Below are 25,819 nucleotides of genomic sequence, written 5' to 3' on the forward strand. Positions count from 1 at the left end.
ATGACTCAGCGATAATATGTTTCCCTTTTATCGGTTTTTCCTTATTGGTTACCTTCCACGGGGGTCATTAAAAAGCAACTAGGGGAGATGGACAGAGAGCACGTGCTGCAGCGGTGTTTCTTCACTGTGTAATGAGGGAAGGGGCTACTTCTGATTACTGAATCTGAAGGAGGGAAACACTAAGGAGATATTAAGTATTTAACACTCCCAGCTCCCTGCAACTCAAAAATATGTCTCTTCTTCTTGTTCCTGCAGCTAAATGTTTGAGTTTCACTGTGCAGAATGCTGAATGTGCAGTTTGTTTTTTTTCATGCTCCTCGGCTGAACGTGAAAAGTTTCCCTGTGCTCACTGAAAATCCAGTTTTAAAGAGGCGGGCTTGCAAGCGCAATTTGTGACATCACAAGTACTTTGAAAGCTGAATTCTGGTCCAATATTAACACAAGTGTGATGCTAAAACCTATAATCAGTAGAGCAGGAGCAGCCTGGATATGATGTTACCAGTTAACAAGCCACAGATACGTCCAAGGTTGACATTTGTACCAGACTGGACTTTCGCAGTGGGTGGTGGAGGGGATGGTTGTGGAAGGCTGCCGAATGGGTGACCGCAGATCGAGTCCGTGGCGACGTCTCCAGATGTCTTTGTGACAGCCAAGACCGGGTGTTTTGCACGGGAAGTCGGACCATCTCCAGCTGTTTCTCTGGTGACCAAAACCAGTATTTTAAGCCAAACCGTGATACTTTCTAAATGTTTTTTGTGCCAAAAATTAAGCAGAGCATAAGCACAGTGTTGTGACGAGGGAGAAATAGACAAATTTAACGGAAACTGATGTAAAGTTGCAACACAAAGAAACATTTACTTTGAACTCATCTTCTTGGGTTGGTAGGAGACGTCTCCTGTGAGGTGGTTGAACTTTTGAAAATGACATTTGCATATTCATAGATTCAGAAAATTACATTTTTAGGACTTGAACAAGATAAGAGAACATTTTTGTGGAAAACCATATCAGAAACACATTATAAGTCACAGTATAGTGTTTCATATAGAAAAAAATGTTGAAAGGGGATCTTTAACTTTATACTTTTAGATGGAAAAAGCGATCTTTATCAATAACCTGTCCTGACTTTGTGAAGTTATCAGGAAATGAGAAGCCTTTGTAAAGTTATCAGGAAATGAAAAGCCTTTGTAATGTTATCAGGCGGTGATATCAGAGACTGCCCGCTGAGCTGGAAATACCCCAGATGGCTGATTGGCATTTACATCAGAGTACAAGCGCATGTTAAAACACCTGTCAGACACAAAACAGACAGGTATATGCAGAGAATCAGCTCCATGACATGCATACAAAAAGCTCGCTTTCTAGTAAAAATCCTCTCTTCCCGTCTCTTTCGACACCTCTCTGTCGTCTCTCTTTGTCCAACACAAACACTCCCTCCTCAAACAGCTGTTTGGCGCCTTTGACGGGTTTCTTTTAACCAGAATTCAAAAAGAGGCATAAAGCACAAGAGCATTTTGATTATATATACAACTATTTGGCCCATAACATCGTGGCAAACGTTGCTGCTCATTGAAGCGTACACAGTGTTTCAAAACTCATTAGGTGTGAGGGAGTGCACCTCAGCAGGGACGTGCACAGACGTTGTGAGGGGCTGTTGCTCAACCTTCCACACAAAGGCAACTTAAATCGTTTGGATGCTGCGTGTCACGTGACGGAAGGCATCGCTTTGCGTCATGCTTTTTTATTTTTTACGGCTCTAGGTCGCCCCACCTCTGTGTTCTTCGGTGGCATTAAAAAGTAATAAAAGTTTGGCGCCACGGTACACAGGTCTGACTTTAGCAATTACGGGCTGCTCGCATTAACGCAACCAGAACAGAATACAGAATAACACAATTATTTAATTTTTTTTCCTCCAGAGCTCAGCCACAGAAAGCTAATGGGCTGTTGATCGGGGGAAACTTTAGCTCGGCCTCGTGCACGTCCTCGCACTGCGAGCTCGAGAAGAGCTGACGGAAGAGAGTGTGCTCTTTATTTTAGGTGTAATTGATCCTCGAAGGGCTAATAGAGGTAGAAAAAGAGTCAAACAGCGGTCCGACCAGATCTCTACATGCTCTTTAGTGTAAAAGATCAGACAAAGAAACGGAAAGGAAGGAAAAATGATGAAAATCAAAGTAAAATACATGAGAATATATATATATATATTAGCTAAAAAGATTAAAGTCATAGTGTGGTTACAGTGCAAAAGTAGCCCTTAACTCAGCGAAGCAGTGGTAAACAGAAAACTATTGATTGAGCAGAGGTTAGATTTAGTTTAGTCCAGATTTGTGCTGCAGAGAAACTGAACAACTGCTTGAGTTTATTCTGTTTTAATCCTTGAAAAGAAAAGCAGTCCCAGATGACCTGAGAGGCCCGGTGGGTTCATACCACTGAAGCGGATCAGAGAGGTATTTTTGTTACTGTAAAATCACCCTTGAAGAAAAAAATGGGATGGAAAATGTATGTTTGTTTACATATTCCACTTCATCATTTCAATAAAGAGCTCTATCAGCAGCACTGAATCAGGCGGCCTTGAAACACACTGTTACAGAAATCCAGCCGACCAATATGAATTCATTGTAAAGCTTTCCTTTTAATTCTCACTTTATCTGAAGGGTTAGCCTTGTAAAAATTCTATATTTCCTTTGAATAGACTAAAACCACGATAGCCTTGGTTTGTCTTCAGTTTGGCTTATTGATGCGATTTCAATAGTTTCTGAACAACACTCGAGCTCTGTGGTAGAGAGGAACGAGATGTCGAGTTCTACATTACATTACAATAATTAACAATGAGTAATGAAGCAATTACACTTAAAGAAGAGAGAAACTTGAAATCAGGCAGCATACGGTTGTATTTTCCTTTTTAGTACGGAAAATGGCTGTAAAAATATTTCTTTCCTTGACATTTTGTGAGCTGTGGGTTTATTTTGTTACTTATTAGATTAAGTAGCTAACTTTACTTAACATCTCCAAGCTGGAACTACCGGGGCTACCAGACAAAGTACTCATACTTGTATAAGTAGTAGGAGGCAGGATGGGCAGGGTCTTTGGCATAACATCAACACTTTTGTGTCTTCACACTCTGTCAATGCTGTTTTTGAAAATTTTAAACAAAAACTTTGGTCATGTTTTACAAACTACCCATTTTAAGGTGACAGTGGAGTACATTTTAAAACACTTTAGTCTCGGGATACTAACCGCTCAGTGAAACTGATGTTAAATTGGATTGTCGCCCGCATATCACAGAGTTTGTGTTTCCCATAACTTGAGGTAGAAAGGAGTGAACAGAGGATGTCCAATAACTGACCCCTGAGGAACTCCACTAGAATTTGTTACCAAAAAGTTTCTATCTTGTTAATCCTAACCCAGAATGATTCATGGTAAGTCAGTTCAAAGTAGGTGCACTGGCACTATAAAAAATAAATGGATGGATGGTTATGAGGGTGAGCCACATAAAAAAGAAAAATATGCATCTGCTTCTACTTGTTAATAAGAACCTTTCATCCAGCCCTCATTCACTCTAACCTCATTCATTAGACTGAAGTGCAGGGGCCTGATTAATTACGAATTAGGTCTAATCAAGTCTGAGTGAAATTATTAAAATGAATACACATTAGTATACACGGTAATTAAGACGTGAATTACACTGGATTTCTCTGTAAATGACCTTTTTTTATACAGCAACATTTAATAAGCTACAAATAAAAGGACTGACAGGGAATGAAGGGGGCGTTCGCAAGCAGCACCGCTGTGAAATAATAAGGTGCACATTGTGGGGAAGAGCAGGGACCCTGTCGATCTCAGGCATCTGCTCTGATGTGTAAAAAAGGGAAGCGCGACAGAGACTCAGGTGGAGCATATGAAATAATGCTGTCAGGGAAAAGCCAGGGAGCTCCAGCTGAGGTGTCTCTGTTTTTATTTTTAGCCTTTAGAGACGGGGCTGTCACTGGTGGGAAACCCTATAACCATTAAAGTGCATGGAGACATTTTCCAGAGTGAAATGACCCGCAAGTTTTGGTGACTACCGCGGGCTGTTAATTGCTGCGCCACATATTGTGTTCATCCAATCCTGTTGTGCTCTTTGTGAGGTGCAGTCAGACAGGAAGCCATTGACATTCACGCACCTGGTGTACCACCTGTCACTGCTGGCAACTGAACAGGCAGCTCACTCCACACATCTGTTTGCGCTGTTGGAGACGCTTCACATTCGGACCGGGGCCATAAACCCGAGGTGAGCATTGTGTTTGTGTTTCAACCAGTTTTGTGGTTTTTATTGCGCCGACACCTTCACTGAGCCTCGTTTAATAGCCTCAAGAAAAACACAGCCACCATTTCAAGTTCAATAAAAGTCGTTTTTATCAAGACGGCACACAGGAGGAGGAACTGAACGGAAAAACACACCTGTTCATGTATGTACAATACAACCCTTCACAAAGCACTGAAAAACATTACAACTCTTGGTACTGTAATAAATAAATAGAAGGCACAAACATATATACATGGTGCTAAAATCACAAAAAATACTGCCACTGCCTTGTTGTCCCGTGAGGAAACTACAACAGTATTTAAACCAATTCAGCTTTTATAGTGTCTGTAAAAAAAAAAACATCAAGAGACACCTAAAGCGTTGGCACAGGGAGCTCTTTACACAAATAAATGCCCATGAGAGACAGTATGTAATTATACTACATGAATATTCAAGTGTAATAGTTTAACAAGAGCAAGAAAGTATTAATAAGGCAACTTCATATCGTTCTGGGTGCTTGTGAAGATTATTTCAGAACAATATCTTCCACTTCTTACAGCTTGAATGAAGTAAAGATGGGATTTTTTTTTAGAAAGTCATAATAGAAAGGCAAAAAAGAGAGTCTACAGCCTGGATGTATTATAAGATCTGGATACCGGTTTACTTTGAGGTTCATTTGACCCACAGAATATACTGTATGCAGTAGTGTTTCTCCCGTTTGCTTCGCTCACAAGTTCCCGCCTAAACTTTAAGCTGTGATGACATCACAGATTTTTAAATCGCTTTTCTCAGCTTGAGGGAAGTTTTAAGACTTTGAAACACTCCATGGATCGAAAATTAGGAATCGAAGAGACGGCAAAACTGAGGCGAGGCTGAGCACTGCATTACAACATCCATGGTCTACAGCTATGCTAGTGGCTAGCGGGCCTTTTCCACTGACAACCGTGGCGCACTGATTTGCGTTTGCCATTGCCAGTTTTTACCACGTCGAGTTCAGCCACAGCATGTGTTGTGATACTCAACTCAAATCTGTGCAGGAAACCAAAGAGACATTTTCGAAGCCTCGGTGTGTTCAACTCGTCGTAATTTTGTAGCTTCTGTGGTGTGAAAAGTTTCTCTCCTGCATCCCTGTTTGTACTTTCAGACGTCGGCTGAACTGTTTCACTGTGTGCTCTTTCAGCTGTTTCAGAATTTGTGCTAACTTTTCCTGATTTTGCTGCTTTAGAGTAAAAGCTTTTAAATAACCAAACAATGGGGACTTTTATTATGAAGAATTTAAAGGAAATTAAATGTGTTTACCGCTAAAGAAGTGGAACTTTGTCATCATCTATTCTTCGTTCGTCCTGCAGGGAGAGTATTTACAGCCGCCTTCGTTGACCACTACTCAAACGCCATTAAGAAAAACATGCTATATTATAGATGAAAGAAAAATAAACGATGGCCACAGGCAGTCTGAGAAACATGGTGCTGACGCTGTCACACCTCATCTTTCAATCCTGATGTTTTGTGCTTCACGTTGTGCTCGGCTTGTACATAAACAGAGCCTGTCTGATGAATGAATGAGGGGCGGTTTACTGCGACGCAATCACTCGCTAGAGAGATGCAGCCCGATGTTTTCGCTGATATTGGGCTCACGCTTTTTCTCCTTTTGTGGTAAATTTAATAAATAGAGCGCTCCAGGGACGAGATATGCGGAACCTGAGAGAGGAAGGCAGCGTGGGAGGGACAGTAAATAGGAAAAGAGAGGGGGAAATGTTTATCTGCGGGGACCCAGTCGATAGAAACAGAAAATATAGAGACATCGAGCGCCCAGTGGAGCCTCGAGCTAAGGTGCATGACACATCTGAGATTGAGTCTCAGTTTCTTTATCTGTCTCTCTCTAAACTACACACTTTACAAAAAACAGACCGCAAAAACAATCTTCAAAATATAAAAACATGCATGACACAAGACTGTGAAAGAGAGAAATGCTTTCTGAAGCCACCCCGGGTCGAATCCTGATGCTTCATGAACGTCTTTATCTTTTTTTTTTCTCCAAGTGCTGGGTCGGCTTTTTAGAGTCTGAAATTTATCAACATTCAGAGGTACACGATGGTTTCCTCGCCGCCCTCCTCCCCTCCGCTGTCCGTCTCCAAGGAAACCAGAGCGCTGAGGTCCAGCTGGGGGTCACTGGGATGCGGGAGCACCGGATAAGGGTCAGCTCCGCTCGCTGTCGACGGCCAGGTCTCCCTGATGTAGCTGTGACTGTTTTGATCTGAGTGGGCACACACAAAAAAAAAATACCACATTTATTCGTGCAGTCTGAGGAGAAGAAATGTAGCTCTAGATACACTTACCGACTAAAACTGAGGGGACTTCATCATTTACTAATCACTGGTAAATAATCACCAGGATGGGACGTGCAGCCACTTGTTTAATGAGCTCAGTCTAATTGTTTAGCCCACTCATCTAATCACTAACTGCATATAGATCAACCGCAGCTGCTGCAGCTCAGCCCGCTGCAACCCGAGCACGGGACTGAGGATGACAACAACGAAAAAGATTTCCACGCTATCCGTCATAGCCACTCTACTCAGAGGTGTCACTTTTATCATTATCTTCGTCAACGCGATCGATCGTCATGGTCGGGATTCGATGACATCCTCACACTTTATGGTTAACCAGGAGAGATGAGGAAATGAGGAAACTCAGCTTTCACCCAGATATCATGGGCTCAGACCTGTGAGCTGGCAAACAAACAACCTGCTGGAGTGTTTTTGAGGCTCAAGAACATTATTAGTCAATTAAAGCAGATCTAAAGGAGTGTGTGTGTGTGTGTGTGTGTGTGTGTGTGTGTGTGTGTGTGTGTCTGTGTATGCTTCCATTCTTATGTTTGTGTGCTGTACGGTTGGTGCTGTCTAGCATTAGGGCAGGTGTGCTGTCATGGTAACAGATGGCGTGAACTATAAATTGCCTCATTGTGTCCCTGTAGGAAAGTGTCTCTGTTTGATTAATTATATAAGAGTCTGTTAGAGTGGCTCTGTTAGCCACCATATAGGCCCGGCCTCTGATAGATGAGACATCAGTGTGCAGTCAGACGACACAAACACTCCATCTCTGTCTCAGAGCGTTATCCATGAAGCAATGCGATTTTTTTTTAGCGTTATTAAAATGTTACAACAAAGACGGAACATGTATTCTGTTGTAAAGACGGCAACAAAGCATGATTTATTAAGGCCGTAGGACGTTAGAAGAGAGACTGAATACAGGTGTTATTTTCTGTCCACGGCATTAAAATGTAATTACAGGATAGTAATGCACTTTATTCTATTTCATCTACTGTTAAGTGGAGTTCCTCATTAGTTTTGTCCGATTAGTGGGAATATTAAAATCATGATGATGGTCTGTGCAGTTTTCTTAAGTCTGGAAAACAGGATTTCAAGGCCAGGGTGTCTCTGCAGCATTTTAACATTGTGATCTAGATATTGCACTTGGCCATTCTGCAATTTCAACAATATTTTGATGAATTGTGCAGCCTTAGTGTCACTTATCTTGGAACGTTCACTTACAACAAACTGAATTTCGCTGACAAATGTTGATGTCATGAAAGTTTTTATTACTGTGGCAAACAGAAACCAGTGTGTTGGGGGAAAATGTAGGCCACCAGGATCAATGGATGCTATGTAAAATACAGCTCAATACAGGAAAGGTGTGGTCTGTGACACCTGCGCTCTGAATTTGAATAAATCCCTCTGGACAAGACTATAAAACATGGCTGGCAAACAAAAATATACACAGGGGATTCTTTGTGCTCGGTTAGATTATTAGTAATTCACTGTGCTTATTATCTTTATTCTGTGTCTTTTCTACGATTATTAAATTTCTGCTCTGCTGCAACAAAAAAGGTTTTTGTTATTATTCTGCTCTTATCCAGTCATAATCTCAATGTTGAGCGGTCATTAGTATAATTTAGTTGTTACTGTGCAGGCCGACGCTTTTGTTAAAAGTCACAGATCAGGTTTGTGCATCACGCAACATACTCGGTGGTGAATTAATCTGCATACTGTGAAGAGCACCGTCTCCTTTTCTTCTTCTTTCTCACGACACTCTCTTTCACAGCCTTTGTATGAAAAGGTGAGCAACAAAAAAGCCCGATGCGACTCATCAGATGAGTCGTCGTTTCAGAAAATTCCATCCAACTGGTTCCCCGAGATTACATTGTGCAGGAACAATTTATGGAAATCCTCCGAACGAAAAAAAAAAGGGGTGTGTGTCTGTATGTGCGTGCGTGAGTGCATGAGAAGAAACCTTGAGGATGAGAAGTGAGATCATAGTTTGATCCATGTGACTGACGGAACAATGCTGAATTTGCATTTCAAAGAGATTCCTTTTCTTTGCACACGAAGACAAAAAAGAGATACCAGGTCTCCTGCACACACCAGGCAGCGAGTGATCCGGTATGAGGTCGTAAAGGAGGTCTTAAAACCTGAGACTGCACATAAAACACTGAAATGACTCCATATAGCAATTTTAAACGTAATGAGAAACTATGTGAAGATTGGGGAACATTTTTCAGTGTCAGGGCTTGTGAGGCAGAGTGAGCTCCGCCTCCTCCTGTCTACATGTAGAAGTGGTTGAATCCGAAGTCTCTTATTTTGATATTTCCTCGCTTGGTCCACCATCTTGTCGGCCATCCCAAAGTTTACACGAGAGCAGCCTTCACTAAGGACTTGCAGCTGAAGGCCACCCACGACGAAGAAATAAGAAATGCGTCAGAGAAAAGGACGTCTCATTACTACCTCATTCCTCATTTCCCCTCTCTTCGCATGGTTTTCAAATGAAAAATGTAAATTCAGTTTTTATCAAGCCAACTTAATGCCAATGGAATATCACGCAAAACATGTGGAGCTTCACAGCAAAACAGTTTTGCAGCGCCTCTGCCATAATCCATCCTAAATAGATTTGAAAAGAAAACATTTACATCCTCGAGGTGCGGTCGAGCTCGTGCAGACGGGGTGCGTGACTTTCCATCGTCATGCCAAGCTAACTGTCTCCTAGCTGTAATAACCAAGCTAGCTGTCTTTCCAGTCTTAAACTACACTAACTTTCCCCTGACTGTAACTTCATATTTACTTTCAGTTATAAAGAAAGAGACTTGGATTATGTCCCCATCTTCTTAAGTTGTTTAGCAGAATGCTGCACACTTTTTCTTTCCATCGGCATAGTAGTGAGTAGAAAATGACATCATTTTTGGGTGAACATAGCCTTTAACCCATACTTCCTCATTTCCTCCCTCTTTGGATAGTTTCCTGTGTCTACCCATGTATCCTTGATGGAGGGATTAAGACTCGAGGAAAACACGCAAGTGAGGGAAACTCGGATGCAATTTTAGAAAATCCCCGTTTCCTCCCCAGCTACTGGGATTGCACAAGCCAGTGTGTTCCAAATGGCCGGTCCCAAGCCCAGATAAATGTTGCATCAGGAGGGATATCCAGCGTAAAAAGCCTCCGCCATATAAAATATGCGGATCACAAATCCATGCAAGGTTGGGTGAGGGTTTGCCAGCGAGATAGAGACGGATGAGCCGCTGTAGCGACCCCTAATGGGGAGCAGCTGAGAGAAGAGGAGGAAACGCAGGCCCTCGCGGGATCCGCTGAGGAGTGCATTGTGGATTAGATGTCAACTGAAACACACCCCACTTTGTAGACATGTATACACCCCGGGCTTGTTAACAAGTGACTCAGGTTTCACCGGGGCTCGCGTGTGCTCAATAATGAGGAAAGGTTAATAAGCTGATCAATGTGGAAGAGATTGTGCTGCCTTCTGTAGCAGGTAAACAATACCAGAAACCCAGCTGAGGGACAGGACATGTGTAACCTGTAATTTTCTCCCGCCTGCCACAGATATGACAATGAACTGGTGCGAGAATGGATTAGGAATGGGGATGGGCGATCGTGAGAATGTAGCTGACACCTCGCGAGTGAAACTTAGATTAATACGTGTCCGCATCTCTCATTTCCCTCCTCGCACCCCTCCCCCTCCTCCGCCTGATGCGATGACAAGTCATGCTGTAATGAGTTTTATAAAGATTTTTTCAGATCGATGTCCCAATCAGTCAGCCATCGCCTGTGAACTGTGATTCACATGCCGTTGTCTGCCCTGCCAGTCGATAGATAGAGGAACCATTGATTTTCTTTTCCTGTGGCAGGTGAGGCTGGCCGCCGGTGCAGGTGGAGAGGACGGGAGGGGGGGTTTCTTTGTCAGGAGACACTGATTAACTGAGAGGAAGGACGGACAAGGCCTTACCAGGGATACAGCCTTGAGAGCACTGTGTGTGTGTGTGTGTGTGTGTGTGTGTGCGTGTGTGTGTACAGTACGCTCTCACATACACGGGTGAAACCAGTGCAGGCGGAGGGTTTGTTTACGTTCTCACAGGAAGCAGAATTTTCATTTTACGCTGAGCAGCAGAGACGGCATGATAACGGCGCACTACCGTCCAATACGAGAGGCACTTGAGCTGCGTAATAACAAGCGATTAGCACTGAGACACAGGATATGAAACATAACCACTAATGAAAATCAGTAATTGAGCTACTTGATGCATTCATTAGTGATTTTTCCCTTAACAGATGGTACCTGGTAGCAAAGAAAAAAAAAAAAAGTTAAACAAAATGTTTTTCCTCATTAATTTGCAAATCACTTTTGGTTCTCATTGCTTCTATGTAGTTGTAGTCTCTAACTTTAATTGCTGTAAAAGTTATTGTCTTTACAAAAATGTGTCAACACTAGAGCTGCAACAATTAGTTAATTAACACAGAGGTAATTGTTTGTTGATTTTTCAAGGAAAAACACCAAATATTTTCTATAACTCTGGCCTCTTGTGTGAGGATTCGCTAATCACCTCCACCAAGGAGGTTATGTTTTCATCGTTGGTTGGTTTGTTGGTTTGTTTGCAGGATTACACAAAAACTACGGATCAGATTTCCTCGAAACTTGGATGGAGGATGGTTCTTGGCCCAGAATAGACCCTGTTAACTTTTGATGCGGATCCGGATAAAGGGATAAAGGTCGCAAGATAGGATGTTTTTCAACTTTATAGTTAATCTCTCGGGGAATATAGCATGGATCTTGATAAAAAAAGGTGGCTGGTATCTATGACTGAGTACAATTTGATGCAGATACTAAATGTAGTTATCTTAAATTATGGCTAAGCAGATACGGGTGGTTAAATCATTCTTCAGGACACTGCAACAGGCGACTTATCGAGAGTATAATCAGCAGATTAACTGGTAATACAATAATCATAAATTGCAGCTTTAGACGGACAAACACACATTAATTTATCTGAAATACCATGTATCAAATCTGAGTCCTCATGCTCAAACATGAACTTGTTGGTAATACTCACCACTGGGCGTGTGCTGCAGCTCCAGCCTCCCTGCAGGGCTGTAGAGGTAACCTGTCCCCATCACCCACCCCTGGGCGTCTGACTGAGGACCATGGGGAGTCTTAGCGACGGGGGTCTGTCTGCTGTTGGATCTTGCCAGCAGGGTGTTGAGGCAATTGTGCGCGCTGGGGTCATTCTTTTTGTGGTGGACGTGACGGTTGTTGACGCTGGTGCCGGCGAGCGCAGCCTCATTCACAAACACGGAGCCGTTACCGGCGTGGTCCGTGGACTGAGTCGGTGCCGAGTCCTGAGGGAGAGAAGGCAAATGTCACGGTCGAAGATAAAAATCACACTGTAAATAGTTAAACGTTGACTTTACTTTAAAAAGAAAGAGTCAGGAAATTGATTACAAGTAAAGTAGACTAATAATTTTAAGTTGTTAAAGATTTTCAGCTCGTACAAATAAATAAATGTAATTGTCAACTTTACTTGGTTATTTTGAGGTAATTGGATTTCTCGATTTTTGAATGGTACAGACTCTCTCCTCCTCCCTAATTATGTATTTTGGGAATAATTAATTTGCCAAAAAAGAGATAAAATACACAACAAATAAAGTTAAAGATACATTTGATTGCTGATAACAGCCCTAGTTCCCATTATAAAATATTCACAGTGTGTTCTGTGTGTTGTCCTGAGTAATGTAGAGGCCATTTCTGAAAAACAACCACTTCGCTGTAATGTTTTCAATTCTTTGAGCTCCACAACACATTGTATTTGTAGGTAAAACTCTCTGGATAAGCACAACTAAAAATGTGTGTCCATGTAAAATAAATGTTTTGTTGTTTGGGTGGAGTGACCCTTCAATGTACGGTGGAAGTTCTCAGTGCTGCAGCTCTAAACACCCCCTCTCCTCCTGTCCCATCTTCACTTCAACATGGCCTCCTTTCCTCTGCTGAGCCGAGGCAACACAGCTAGTTAGAGACGACCTGAGAGCTGGTGTGTGTGTGTGTCATTCGATCGGTCTCTGACCCTGTGAACCGCTGCCTCTGGCTAAAGCATTAGCATGGGAACATTAGGACCGCCGCTGCCTCCGCACGCCTCTGTCAGCCCGCTGCTGTTAATGCAGCCTCCACGCCGACCAAAATAGATGAATGGAAATAAATAAAGTCCACAAAGAGCCAGGACAGCCTCATCACGTCTGGCCTGTAAAAAGCCCAAGGTGGTGTGTAAATTAACGAGGGAGAGAGGGAATATTGTAACATGAGTCTGCTCATTTGTCTGTCCGTTCCAGTGCTCCCTGTGTGCGTCTTTTGAACATTTGCACCTGCTGAACTGAGCAGCCGAAGCCGTGCCCAGCAGAGGCTCACAGAGATGTATGCGCTATCCTAGTTTCACCACTGCTGCTTGTGAATGTGAGGTACATTGAGTCTTAAAGGGCACGGAGAACAGTGCAGCCTTTATCCTCCGTGCTTTCCAGCTGCGGGGGACATTTCACTGTAGTGCTTTTCAAACAAAGTGTCGATAATTTAAGTCCTTTCGGACACGATTGATTGGTTTCCGGGGCCGCGTGCCTCTGGTTTTAATTATTTTGTCGGAGCTTTTATTTGCAACGGTTTAATTATCATCAATCATGAAGATGTTTATTGGTGAGTGGAGCTGCCGGAGCGCTAAGACAAATGATGCTGAAATTGCTCTCATTATCGTAGGTTGTACATCAAGAGGGGATTGAGCTGCTCTGTGTAAATGAGTCAACCGGCGTAACTCAGGCTGAGAAAAGCTCCTTTATTAAGCCAAGAAATACTCCATAAACACTTCATTTTTACCTCACACTCGTGTCAGGGTCAAGAGATTTAGTCAGGGAGGGATTACTGAGCCAGAAACGTCTCAGATTACACAGAAGTTAAAGTTGTGTGTCTCCTCTACCTGCTGCCCATCTAGAGGGATGACCATGTGTGGGATCACAGTGGGCAGACTCCTCTGCCGGCCGTGCCTCCAGGTCTCCAGCAGCTTCTGCTGGTTCTCCAGCCGCTCGCGCTCCTTCTCCACGTTCCTCTGGCCCTCCCTGAGCCGCTCCAGGCCCTGCTGGTACTCCTCCAGCTGCTCGTCTAACTCTTCCCTCTCGCGCCTCAGCCTCTCCGCCTCCAGGTGGCACTGCCTCTCCCTCTCCTCCAGCCTGCTCTCCTGCTCCCCCTGCTGGCTCTCCCTGGCCTGGCACTCCCTCTCCCAGCGCTCCTTCGCCTGGCGCAGTCGCTCCTGGAGCCGCTGAGCCGCCACCACCTCCTCCTTCCGCTTTTCCAGGTTACGCTGCTTCTCCTGTTCCTGCAGGGTGCTGCCCCGGATGCTCGGAAGGTGCGGTCGCTGGGCGCGGGGGGACGGACGGCCGCTCTCTTGGAGTAGGAGCCTCTGGACCTCGTAGCAGCTGTCCTGGATGGTCACCGCCGCCTGGCATAGAACAAAACCACTTTAACCACAAGTGCATCCTCACAACATGCCGTCGGAGGAGGTGATTTGAATCGCAAAATGAGACGGAAATGATGTGTGTAGGCACCAGCATTTCTTTACAAGGTGAAATGATGCCACTGCCACAGGTAGAAGTGCAGGTTTCAGGTTCATGTACAACAGCTTTGAATATGAAAATATCATTGTGATCAAAGCATAAAACTCAGGTGAGGTCATGCAAATACACACACATGTTCTCCCTGCAGGAATTTACATTTTATACCAAAGACTGAGCCGTGTGTGTGTAAACAGTGAAACAAAAGACCCTCGTATGTCTCTCAGCAGAAAAAAGACCCGTGGGATTCTCACTCACGTCGCTTCCTTTGGTTTCAAACACTGCAGACTCGGTGCTGCGTATGCAGAAGCTGGAGTGTGCAGGTACACTAAAGCCTTACATGGCATATGTGCATGTTCCCTGAGAGAGGAAGAGGTTTGTCTGTTTGCTGAAATGCTGATCGGATTGCAGCATAGACGAGGTCGATGAGGAGGATAAGAAGAAGCTGTGTAAAATAATCAGAGGTGGAAGTAACTAATTACAGCTACTCACATTACAGTATTTTTTCTATCTGTAACTTAGTCATACTTAAGTATGCATTGCACCACGTAATCTACTTAGTTACTTTTAAAATCATAATTGATCACTGAGCACGATATCTAAACCTTTCATTTGCATTTTTGTAGCCAATAAGCACACAGATCCATCTTGTGTATGTAGCATTTCTATTGTATTCTATCTTGTTTGAGTATATTTTTATATCAATACATTTTTCTTTTAGTCAGTTCCTATCTTGCGTTGCTACTTTTTGTAATTCTTTGCACACTGTTTGCTCCGTTGTGCTGCTGTGTCAAATTTAGTTTCTCCTACGGGGGCTCAACAAAGGTACACATCATCTTGTCTCATCTCAAGGCCAGTGAAAACCTGACATACGGACAGAACAATACAAAACTCTGCGGCAGGCTGTACTCGTCCTTGAGCACAGATTTTCAGTGCTCTTTCCACCATTCATAAAAATGCACTCACCTGCAGACTGTAGAGTAACTGGGTCAGGCTTTGGACACTTTGAGTAACCTGTCAGTGGACAGAATCACACACAACATGCAGATAAGCAACCTTGCTTTGTTTTTAAAAGCATGATTTTGAGCATTTCTTGTAAATACCCTGCTACATTATGAGTCACAGTTTACAATCTACTCACAGGGAAGTCAAAATTGTTCCCCTGAAGCTGCATTCATGCAACATTTGCGCCCCCTTGAGGCCACATGCTGCGCTACCACACTGTTTGGGCTTAAATGATCACATTGCAGTCTATATAAGAAAAGCATAACCTCTTATCAGAGTCATTTACCTCACAGGTCACAAAAAGCTGCAAACGGTAGCACAACTGTGGCACGGTAATTGGAATATGTCTCCATATCCATTTTTAATGGCGCAATACCATCGGGAGCTAAATGGACCTCTTCCTTTATTATGAGCTTATCAATGATTCATCACATTAAGACTGAAATGTAATTCTAATAGGCTGCACTGAATTATTAACACAACTGTTGGCAATCTTGAGCCACACATCTGTGAAGAAATGGAGAGAGGCGAGGTGCAGATGCAGCCTGTAAGAGGCTGTAATGACCTATAATACCTCCGCAATACAGCTGTACCTCCACCATCACCACCACAGTAATGCCAAAGACATTACATCACATTGCTGCATCAATATTTAACTCAAACACACCTATTAATTCACAGTCTTTATTTATATCATAGGGCCATGAAGCTAAATAGATTCTATATACCAGAAATGAGCTGTACCTTGAAGTCGATGTCATTCGTGTCCGGTTTTTGAGATGGAGTCGGGGACTCGAGCACAAAGGCATCATTCCAACTTCCCTCTGCGGCTTCAGGGGTTTCAGGTGAGGTCTCAGAGTCTGAGGGGGGCTGTAATGGTGTCGAAGGGCTGACAGGAAACACAGAGTCGGTGTCCGAGTCCGAGCTCTGACTGGATGGAGAACAGGCCTTGGACGACAGCGTGGCTTTAAGGTTCTCAGCTAGGAAACAGAAAGACATGTGAAACTGAGTATGATTATCCATTGAAACAATTACAACTATTAAATGTTAGAGTGGGAATTCTGTTCTGGACAAACATATAAGAATATTTTGTGACATCCTCTCTGAAATACTGCAGGCAGTGTAGTGAAAAATGGTCGTGACCCTTTTTTTCTTATTTTATTGAGATTGCTGAAGAGATAATGAAAATATTAGGAATAGAAGTTGATTGTTCTTTTGTCACCATATACCTTAAAAAAACACCAGATACATTTTAACCACAGGTTAAATATGTCCTTGAAACACTTGTGACTGGACTCCGATTGTCACTGATGTAAATCTGTAATGACTGCAGGAAAAAACTGACCTTTATTAAGATAACTACATGAACTAAAGGTAACACTTTCTAAAAATCATTACAAATGTTAAACTGGGATGGGTCTAATTTCTTTCTCACGTTTTGTTCGGTGTGTTCAAAATACAAAAACACAAACAATCTCTGTATGACTGTGTTTGTTCGTGCAGTGTGCAGTACATGTAGGACGTCTCACCCTCTTGCAGAGCTGCAGCCAGCAACACGGTCGCCTGGGGCAGCTCCTCTGAGTGCGGCTGGACGAGCAGTCGCGGTTCGACCGGCGAGCCGTCCGGCCGCCCACTCAGAGCCGAGAGCTCCGCGTAGACATGCAGCTTCTCCTCCAGGCTGGAGCAGATCTGCTGGTCCCGGCTCAGCAGACTCTCTGATACACAAGTTCACCGGGTTCACACATTATGTACATTGTTAACTCCGAACAAAGAGACAAATATTCAAGACTGTGAAGAAAAGAATAACAAATAAATGACGTCCCAGGTTGTGAATACCTTGGAGCTTGTGGATCTTCTGAATGCGAGCCTCAGCAGCTCGTTTCTCCTCTTCAGACTCACTTGTGTACTCCTCCTCTTCCTCGGGACAGCTGAGCAGAGAAAACAGTAAAATATCCTCCTCCTCTTCCTCAATTTATACACTCATATATGTTTATATAACACAGACTTGCACACACCTCTCTACGGCCTCTCTAATGAGCCTCATCCAGGTGTTTCGCTCCTCTTTGGATGATGTGTGAACCTCGTACATTTCCGGCCCGGCGGCTGACGCGCTGATAAGAAACATCCCTCTCTCCTCGTTTGCTACTTCTCGCACTATTAACTTCTGCAGGGCGATGACTGGAGGCTTCTGATCCTGAAGAGCATTAAAAAGTGCGAAGGAATAATATATATCACGATGTGATAACGGCCCGGGATAAAACAGAACAGTTAATAAGGTGTGACATCTGCTGATTGCTGTTGCAGAACAAGATTAAATATAACTGTGATAAATGCATGCGTACCACAGTTGCAAATGTATATTTCTGGTCTTTTTCTTGCAGGAAGATGAGTGTGTCTGTGAGGAGGAGCGCCAGCACGTCTATGGAAGTGAGGAAAAACAAGAAAACATGTTAAAATGATGCGATAATAACACATAGATTGAAAAACAAAATATAAATCGTCCTCACCTTTCAGTCGACCGGTGGCAGTCTTCCACAGCAGCAGGCCCTGGTGTTTGAGCGTCTGCCCCGGCCCCATCATGTCCTGCTTGCGGAAGGTGTGGCCGTTCTTCAGCTTGGCTGAGCTGCGGTTCTCTATGCGGTTCCACACTTCCTGTAACCTCTGCTGTCGCTCGTATTCGCTGACGCTCAGGTCCACGGCTGCGATCACCTCTCGAATCTGAGCCAGAGCTTTGGAGACGTCGGCGTGCTCCTCTGTTTCCTCTGAGGAGGCAGGAAGGAGACGATATCTTGAGTTACTTGGACATTTTTCAGCTGAGATACTTTCTAAGATACTGTGCTGTGATGACCTAAATGTAAGGAACATGGGTGTGCTCTTTCACACCAACCTCACTTTTTGAGAAACAGACTAACAAGGTCACCCAGTTATGTTATCTGAGGAATACTGCTCGTTTTAATGACACTCAGACATCATTCGTGCTTTTATTTTTTTATGGTTGGACTACTGCAATGGTCTGTTAACAGGTATAAATCAGAAATCAATTAAAAGACAATTGTGCAAAATGCAGCAACAATACCTCTAAAAAAAACACACAAAAAGAGAACACATCACTCCAGTTTTAATGACCTGCACTCGCTGCCCATTTAAATAAATGTTAAGATTTAAATTATCAGCTTTAAAGTTCTTCATGCCCAGGAATATTGGCTGAAAAGATAATTGAGGGGTAAAAAGCTCATAATACAATAGGTGTTTGGCCCGTGACCCAACATTAACTTTCCGCTCTGGCCATCCAAGGGAAACAGTTTGGCCACCCGTGAGCTGGATCTTTCCTGCACATTTTGTTACACTACAAACATTTTCTTACATAATCCCAAGATGTTTCCAACAAATCCGCGATTTAACTGCATGTTTCATTTAGTAGCCTGTCGCTATGATTCATTTTATGAGTCAGAAAGAGAGGAAGGACGTCAACGAACGTGAACAAATATAACATGAATAAAACTTTGAAACTTTACCTCGTCTGTGAACTTTTCTTAAGTCTTGCACAGCTCAATGTGAGGTTACAATGTTTATTAATCACCCAAGCCTGCCTGCTTATTCATCAGTACTGTGTTTATTGTTGTGTTTTATGTTTTTTTGTTGTAAAGCACGGTGTAACGCTTAGACTTTATCATTATCATTATTATAATTACTACGACCATGTGAGGGTGTAGCCAGCAGAGGGCAGCAGAGGACTGACCCTGAGTGTATTGCAGGATCCTCTCCAGCAGCACCGGGTACTTTGTAATCCTTTGGGTCACCAGCAGGATGCACTCTGGGATCTCCCTCCGTCTCACCAGAGAATTATTACCTTGTTGCTTGAAAAAGAAACATCAAGAGTTATTGAAGAGTTCATTCTAGTTTGGTTGACAGCAGGATACATGTATGAAAGGGATGCTCAGGTTAAGTACCTTAATGAAGGTCTGAAATCTCTTGTTGTGCTGCTGGAGCTCTTTGAAAAAGCTGACCGCTTCGTTGTGATGACTGCAGAAATCTCCGTACACCTGCTTCATTTTTTCTTTATTCTCATCTGAAAACTGCAGAGAAGCACACACACATACAGTGATTCGCACCCTCACTGGTTTCCATCTACAGCTGAGTGTAAAGTAGTCCCAGCAGGCCAGCAGCTAACCTGTTGGAGCAAGACGTCTCCTATTCGCTGGATGAGGTAGTTCCTGTGTCCCTGCGGCCGGGCCGAGCCGTGTCGCCGCTCCTTCATGGCGGCAAAGAAGGCGTGGTGGAAGAGAAGCAGCTGGTCCAGACAGGGGAAGACCCGCTCCACCGCTTCCGTGTCCAGCTGCACCTCCTCCTTCATACCTCGCCGGAAAACTTCGGCCATGATGTGAAGCGTCTGGAGGTGGTGGAGCTCAGTCTGCATCAGCTCTGCGTCAGAGGTTCAAACATGCAGCGTCACAAAAACATAAATCTCTTGTGTTACTCAACCAGAGCAATTTTCTGACAGTTATATGTGTGGTGACACTGGCAGAAAGTGACACATTCCAGTGGTTTTCTTTCCCAACTCTGACATCTGCTTACCATAGATTACATCCTGCCGCTTGACAGCTCGCTTGTCCTGCTTCTTGCAGAACTTGTGCTCGACTGTCAGACTCCACGACTCGGCCTCGTAATCCACAGCGTCAGCCGACATGTCGCTGTGGATAAACGCATCCACGCAGTCTGAAGAGAGGGAGAGAGGTTTTATTAATCCATGTTCGTAACATTTACTGGGAAGAGACTTCGCAGTTTACGTCTTTATCCATGAAGCTAATTATATAGAGAGAAATTAGACTCAATACTGGTGACGAATGTGTTTCATGATTCACACATACTGTAAAAACAAGAGTCACAGATGTGTATGATGATTTGTGACTTTTTGCATTTTTCCAGTCTACAAGAAAATTTCAACACATTTTACAAACACCCGGCTTCAATAAATGTCAGCATTCTACATATGTATTTCTAACTTCAAGTTAAAATCTATTAATGTTTGAATTTCAAAGCTTCCTGTTCATATTAATACATAAAATCAACTGTGTTACATTCGTGTGTGATCTTTTGAGACTCCTTATACAACCTTCCATCCACAAATACATGTTGAACTTAAAGCTGCTACATTTGTATGTTTTGTTTATCCTGGCTGGCCCTTTTCACAAAAGATGATGATGACGATGATGATGATGACCACCAGACTAACAGAGCAGCTTCCTCCCTCAGGATGTGAGATTCCTCAATTTTATTCTCAGCCCTTCATAAAAATAGTTTTAATTTTATGACTTGTGTAACCTGTTTCAGAACCAGTTAAAAGTTCCTTGTGGTACGTTTAAGTGCTGGTGGTAAAATCAGATGGCCATTTTTTTCCCACTGCAAGAAAACTTACTTTGAATATTTCCAGTGTAACGTGGCTTTAATTTTAACACAATATGAACTTAGTAAAAGTACTTAGGGAGCCTGTGATGCATTCTCAGCAACTGGGTTGGATTTCTTTGCTTTCGTTCCTGTTATCTGATGATTTTCTGAGCTGCGCTGGTTGCAAAAGGACCTTGTGCCTGGCTAAATTAGTGAGAATTGTCCCTCAGCAGGAAACACTTCGATATCTGGATGCATGAGGACACGAAATCCATGTAAATATCAGAAAATACTCTGAAAATGAGCTTTATTCATCTCCTACCTTCTCCAAAGGACGAGTCAGTGGAGGTGGATGACACCGGAGTCGGCAATAGCTCTTCTGATCGGCTGTTCACCTTCGAGACATCAGACTCCGTCTCTGAACTCTCACTGAGTCGACTGTTACGCAGAGAAGAACATGGATAAACATCATTACCCCCATTTTTTCTTTCTACAAATGTCCCCACATCTTAATATGTGATTTATAAAGTCTGTATGACCTGTCACTGTTGGGGGAACTCCCAGAGAGAGGGCACGACTGTGTCGCAGTGTCTTTCCTCTCCTTGGGGGCCATGACAGGTAGAGAGGCAGAGCTGGGGACGACACACTGAGGAGCAGGACTGTCTCTCACTGTGAAGTCTTTGCAGGAAGCAAAGAGAATTAATAATTATCATCACCAGTGAAGCCACAAAGCAACAGGATGTTTCACACACAACACGGTGAAAAGACGTCGAGGCGTCGACCCCTCGTGCTGTAAACTCACTCTGTGGGAGGGATGCTGTCCTGTTCTTCACCATGGTGACCGCATACTTATCCTGAAGTTTCTAAGTAATACAAACGAGAGAGGCTGGTTACAGAATATATACAAGTGACACAAGGACGGGCTCCGGTAGGATTAAGTGGTTCAAGCGAAGGTTGTCACAATAACAGAATTTTTACCTTTGGTACAATACTAGTATAAAAAAAGATGAGAAAACGTTCCTAGACACACAAAATAGGATTTCTTTCCCGTTTCTTTTTTTATTAACAACCTTCACTGAACACATATCAAATCATTTCTAAAAATCCAAAAAGTGACAAAGAAATAAATCAATACTTTTGACAACCTCAGTTGAAACCATTGTTTCCCCAGTTTCCCCAGAATACTCACTTTCAAACATGGCGGCAGAGATTCCTTACAGCCCTTATGGACGATAGCAGTGCAACCTGGGAAGAAAATACATTTTTTTAAGTTTATGTACAGTACGTAAAGTAAAAGTACTTATACTACTGTACTAAGTAAAAATACAAGTCAGTATAGCAGGAATTATCATTACTGCACTGATGTAAAAACAGGATATTACTGCTGTTGTTGGTTCAGGTTGAGTTATAAAAATTATTATTTTCACCATGGATTAATTTGTTGGTTATTTTCTCCATTAAGTGATTGGTTTGTAAAAAATTCGAAAAGTAGTAAGAAATGTCAAATACCCAGACCCAAAGTGACACGTTCACAATGCAATTTTGTCAAAACAAGTGTTCAAACTTCAAAATCATTAATAATAAATTCAAATAATTGAAAGAAAAAGAAGCAAATCTTCAAATGTGTCATGCTGGAAACATTAGATGACAAATGGCTAAAAAATCCTAAAGGGAGCTGTGGAACTTTCATCTTTTGTTGACTGCCGGTCGTTTTAAAATGGGGTCCACTTAAATAAACTAACGTTAGCTACTGTTGCTCTCTGTTAGCGAAGCGGAGAGAGGTATTTAGATGAGTCACTAGAGAACGTGCATAAAGTCACATCCTTTGGGCTGTCGCGGAAAATCTGACCCGAGTCCTTCACAAAAAATTCCACAGTCAGTGAAATAAAGGAATGAAAACGTGTAAGTCAAAAGTCAAAAATCTGACAGATAAATGTAGTTGTAGAAAGCACAATAGCTCCATCTGATATGTAGCCTAGTGGAAAAGACAACACACATTTGTACAGCACATTACTTTAGTAATTCTACTTAGTTACATTCCACCACTGGGATATTACTTACTGGAGCAGTGCAGCAGGTCCTTTCCAGATGCCGGTTTGTTACACACCACACACACGGTGGGGCCTAAACAGGCGCCCGTGTTAAACCGATGTCCATTCAGCTGCCTATCCTTGCCGTCTCTGTCCTTCCCCTTCCCCTTTGAAAACCAGGCCAGAGACATGGATGTAAACAAAGAGGCCATACAGACGAACAGACAGAAAACGTGACCGACAACTACAGCTCAAGACGTCTGAGCCAAGCAGGCCTCAATTCATGTGTTCTGAGGATCTTTGTCAAGTTCCTATTAGCAGAGTAAACTCCCAGGTGTAAATAAATATGAGCCTGGGAGGAATCCCCCCGCCTTTATCTCTCCAGACCGCAAGAAAAAGTCCACCGACGAGGAAATGGAGCGTAGCATAAACAACAGATGCAGGTCGGGGAGGGCTACACAACAGAGGATTAATCATTAAGAGGAAAGAGGCTGGACACCATGTTTGGTCTGTCACTCTGACCTTGAGTCATTCCCAGAAACATTTCCTGCTTGTGTCTCCCACAGAGCAGGAAGACAAAGTCACACGTTCTGTAACTGAGTCTGGACCTGTGGATGTACTTTATTTACCACCATCAATACTTTGATCAGCATAAAGAGTCAATTTAAATTTAGATTTGTGCACTGTCTGTGGTTTACCTTGGTCTTGTTGCGTGTACTGGACATCCTGCTCTTGAGAAAACTGAAGGTGCGAATGACTTTGTACTTTTCTGACTCCACCTTCGTCGGGATGTTGTACTTATCCAGCTCCTCCTCTTCAATTCTGAAGGGAAATTAAAACACTATCAGCGCAATTTGTCGCCTTCCGGTCGTGTTTTTATAACTTAAAAGAAAAGAAAAAAAATCATTGTTAGTTCGCAGACATGTGTTACGCCATCTTGGTCTTATGTTTGCTGAGTCTACAGGACAACGGAAGCAAATACGAAAGGCAGAGGGTCCAATGTACAGCTGAAATCTTATATGCTTACAGAACACGAGCATATAACGGGTTCACCACCTCCAGAAATATAATAAATAAATGTTGGGGAAAGAAACGTAAACACAATTCTGTTGACAGAAAAAATACTTTGTTAGTCACTAAATGAGGCGTAACAGCTTTTAGTTCATTCTCTGCAACTCTGAGCTGTAAAAGTAAATTAAAATTAGTAGAGTAGAGGATGGATACATGCAACATGACAATGACTTTCAGTGCATATTGTTATTAAAAGACAATAACAACTTAATCTTTGTTCCCCTGTTAGAGAAGGAGAGGAGACAAAGACAGGAGAGGAGAGTAGGAAGAGGAGAGGAGGCGAGGAGAGTATAGGAGTATAGGAGGGGGAATAAAGAGAGGAAAGGAGGTTAGGAAAGGAGAGAGAAGAGGAGACTAGATGAGTGAAAGATGGGAGAGGAGGCGAGGGCAGTATAGGAGAGAAGGAAAGTAAAAGAGGAGGAACAAGGAAGGAAGCGGTGGTTAGGAAAGGAGATGAGATGAGACAAGATGAAGAAAGGCAAGGAGAGTAAAGGAAGCAAGGAAAGGATAAGAGGAGTAAGAAGCAGAAGAAGGAGAGGAGACGTAATGGCACAAGGAGAGGAGGCAAGGAGGGCAGGGGAAACAAGGAAAGGAGAAGAGAGGGTACAAGAAAAGGAGATGAGAGCAGATGAGAGGAAATTAAAACAAGGAGAAGAAAGGAGTCAAAACAAGGAGAGGAGATGAGACCGCACAAGACAAAAGGGAGGAAAACAACAAGGAGCTTGTAGTTGTTGTTGGACGTGCTGTCAGTTTCCGTTAAGGTTAGTGTCTGTCAGAGTTGAAGTGGATGGTTAAGGATGCTAGAAACAGTCGAATGGGGCTCGACCCCCTCCACATACTCTTTGAGGAACTCAGACAGGGTGAGATGTTGGAGGGACTCTGCCAGCTCCATGCTGCCCTCGTCATCAGCTGACTGGGCTCGCTTACGGAACCTAATCTCCCTGCAGAGGACAGCGCACACACACGGACACACACGGACACACACTGATGTTTTAATACTGACGAGAAGCCAAAAAGACCCGTCGGGTTGATCACCAGGACGCAATAAGAGGTAATAATGTTTGCCGTTTGCCTTCCACACTTTCTTTTGTCCCTGATTCTGTCCACTAGGGGGAGCTACTGAAGTGCGGCAGGTCAATTAGGATATTTATACATGAATTGGCAGAGGAAGTTCAGTATCAGTTGGCATCAGTCTGCTGCTGATTAGAAAAGGAAGAGGGAAGGATGTACTTTTTTTTGAATCAGCGTCCCTCTCAGAGCAGACAGAGGCCAAGTACAGCAACACTGTCAGGTTTTGTGATTGTTTAACACACGACTCACTCTTTCAAATCCCAAATCATAATCTGCAAGGAGCGAGATGACACTGTCGGCAACTGATGATAAACAGAGCGAACGCAATGTGCATTACTAAAGCAGGGCTGGAAGTATCTCAGGGTCACACTGATATCTGTGCGTCACTAGATAAAAAAACAGAAGGGATAAAAACACCAGTAACGCACAGAAAACCAGCTCTTCTTCACAAGGACAGAAGAGTCCCCGGCTGTCACCAAGCAACCCAGTCATCATGGTTACCCACATATGTTGCTTGGGATTATGTATCTGACTAAATGTACTCTCATTTTAATGAAGAGTGAATGAGGAAGGCTGAGTCATTTCATAGAAGGGCATCTGGAATACAGCGAAATCCAAACAAGACTCAAATGGGTTGAAAGTGAAGCATAAATACCTTTTTTCATGGGACTGCTCTGATATACTGGAGGCTCTTTGCTCTGTGACAGAAAGAACGAAGAGAGAGATCTTAAAGTTGTAGTTCAATAACCCAAAAATGGTCAGGAAAAGCACTTCCCATTTAAAATAAAAGAAATTAAATCAGGCAGCAGAGCAAATCGCATTCAATATGACTGGCAACAAAATTGAGTGAATATTTTATATTTACATACAGTATATCTCATGTAATGCATTAAAAAAAAAGCCATTCAGGTTTCATTTACATGCGAGAGGTTGCATCTGACTAACACCCCCATTGTTGTGCAAAGTAACAGAGATGATCCGCAGGTACGTAACCAAGACAGCACAACACAGAAAGCTGAAGCACAGACGGGCACAAAGCGCTGACCACCAAGAGACAC

General features: G+C 43.1%; 1 protein-coding gene across 1 annotated transcript in view; it reads right to left on the reverse strand.

The window, feature by feature from the left end:
• Window positions 1-4,371: 4,371 nt before the first annotated feature.
• The window catches only part of arhgef28a (Rho guanine nucleotide exchange factor (GEF) 28a), a 47,167-nt gene continuing 25,719 nt past the window's right edge, over window positions 4,372-25,819 (reverse strand). The window contains exons 15-36 of the mRNA XM_084383916.1: window positions 25,417-25,459; window positions 24,530-24,631; window positions 23,318-23,441; window positions 22,651-22,786; window positions 21,779-21,834; window positions 21,392-21,452; window positions 21,129-21,267; window positions 20,912-21,027; window positions 19,780-19,920; window positions 19,376-19,626; window positions 19,155-19,280; window positions 18,944-19,061; window positions 17,712-17,966; window positions 17,547-17,623; window positions 17,220-17,398; window positions 17,041-17,132; window positions 16,734-16,919; window positions 15,949-16,184; window positions 15,166-15,213; window positions 13,569-14,087; window positions 11,667-11,952; window positions 4,372-6,533 (exon numbers count right to left, since the gene is read on the reverse strand). Of these exons, the coding sequence (XP_084240042.1) occupies window positions 6,358-6,533; window positions 11,667-11,952; window positions 13,569-14,087; window positions 15,166-15,213; window positions 15,949-16,184; window positions 16,734-16,919; window positions 17,041-17,132; window positions 17,220-17,398; window positions 17,547-17,623; window positions 17,712-17,966; window positions 18,944-19,061; window positions 19,155-19,280; window positions 19,376-19,626; window positions 19,780-19,920; window positions 20,912-21,027; window positions 21,129-21,267; window positions 21,392-21,452; window positions 21,779-21,834; window positions 22,651-22,786; window positions 23,318-23,441; window positions 24,530-24,631; window positions 25,417-25,459 (3,467 nt within the window). The 3' untranslated portion in view covers window positions 4,372-6,357. The remainder of the gene's footprint in view (window positions 6,534-11,666; window positions 11,953-13,568; window positions 14,088-15,165; window positions 15,214-15,948; window positions 16,185-16,733; window positions 16,920-17,040; window positions 17,133-17,219; window positions 17,399-17,546; window positions 17,624-17,711; window positions 17,967-18,943; window positions 19,062-19,154; window positions 19,281-19,375; window positions 19,627-19,779; window positions 19,921-20,911; window positions 21,028-21,128; window positions 21,268-21,391; window positions 21,453-21,778; window positions 21,835-22,650; window positions 22,787-23,317; window positions 23,442-24,529; window positions 24,632-25,416; window positions 25,460-25,819) is intronic.

This window comes from Pagrus pagrus, assembly GCF_965226575.1.
Source record: "Pagrus pagrus genome assembly, chromosome: 19".
NCBI classification, from domain to species: Eukaryota; Metazoa; Chordata; class Actinopteri; order Spariformes; family Sparidae; genus Pagrus; species Pagrus pagrus.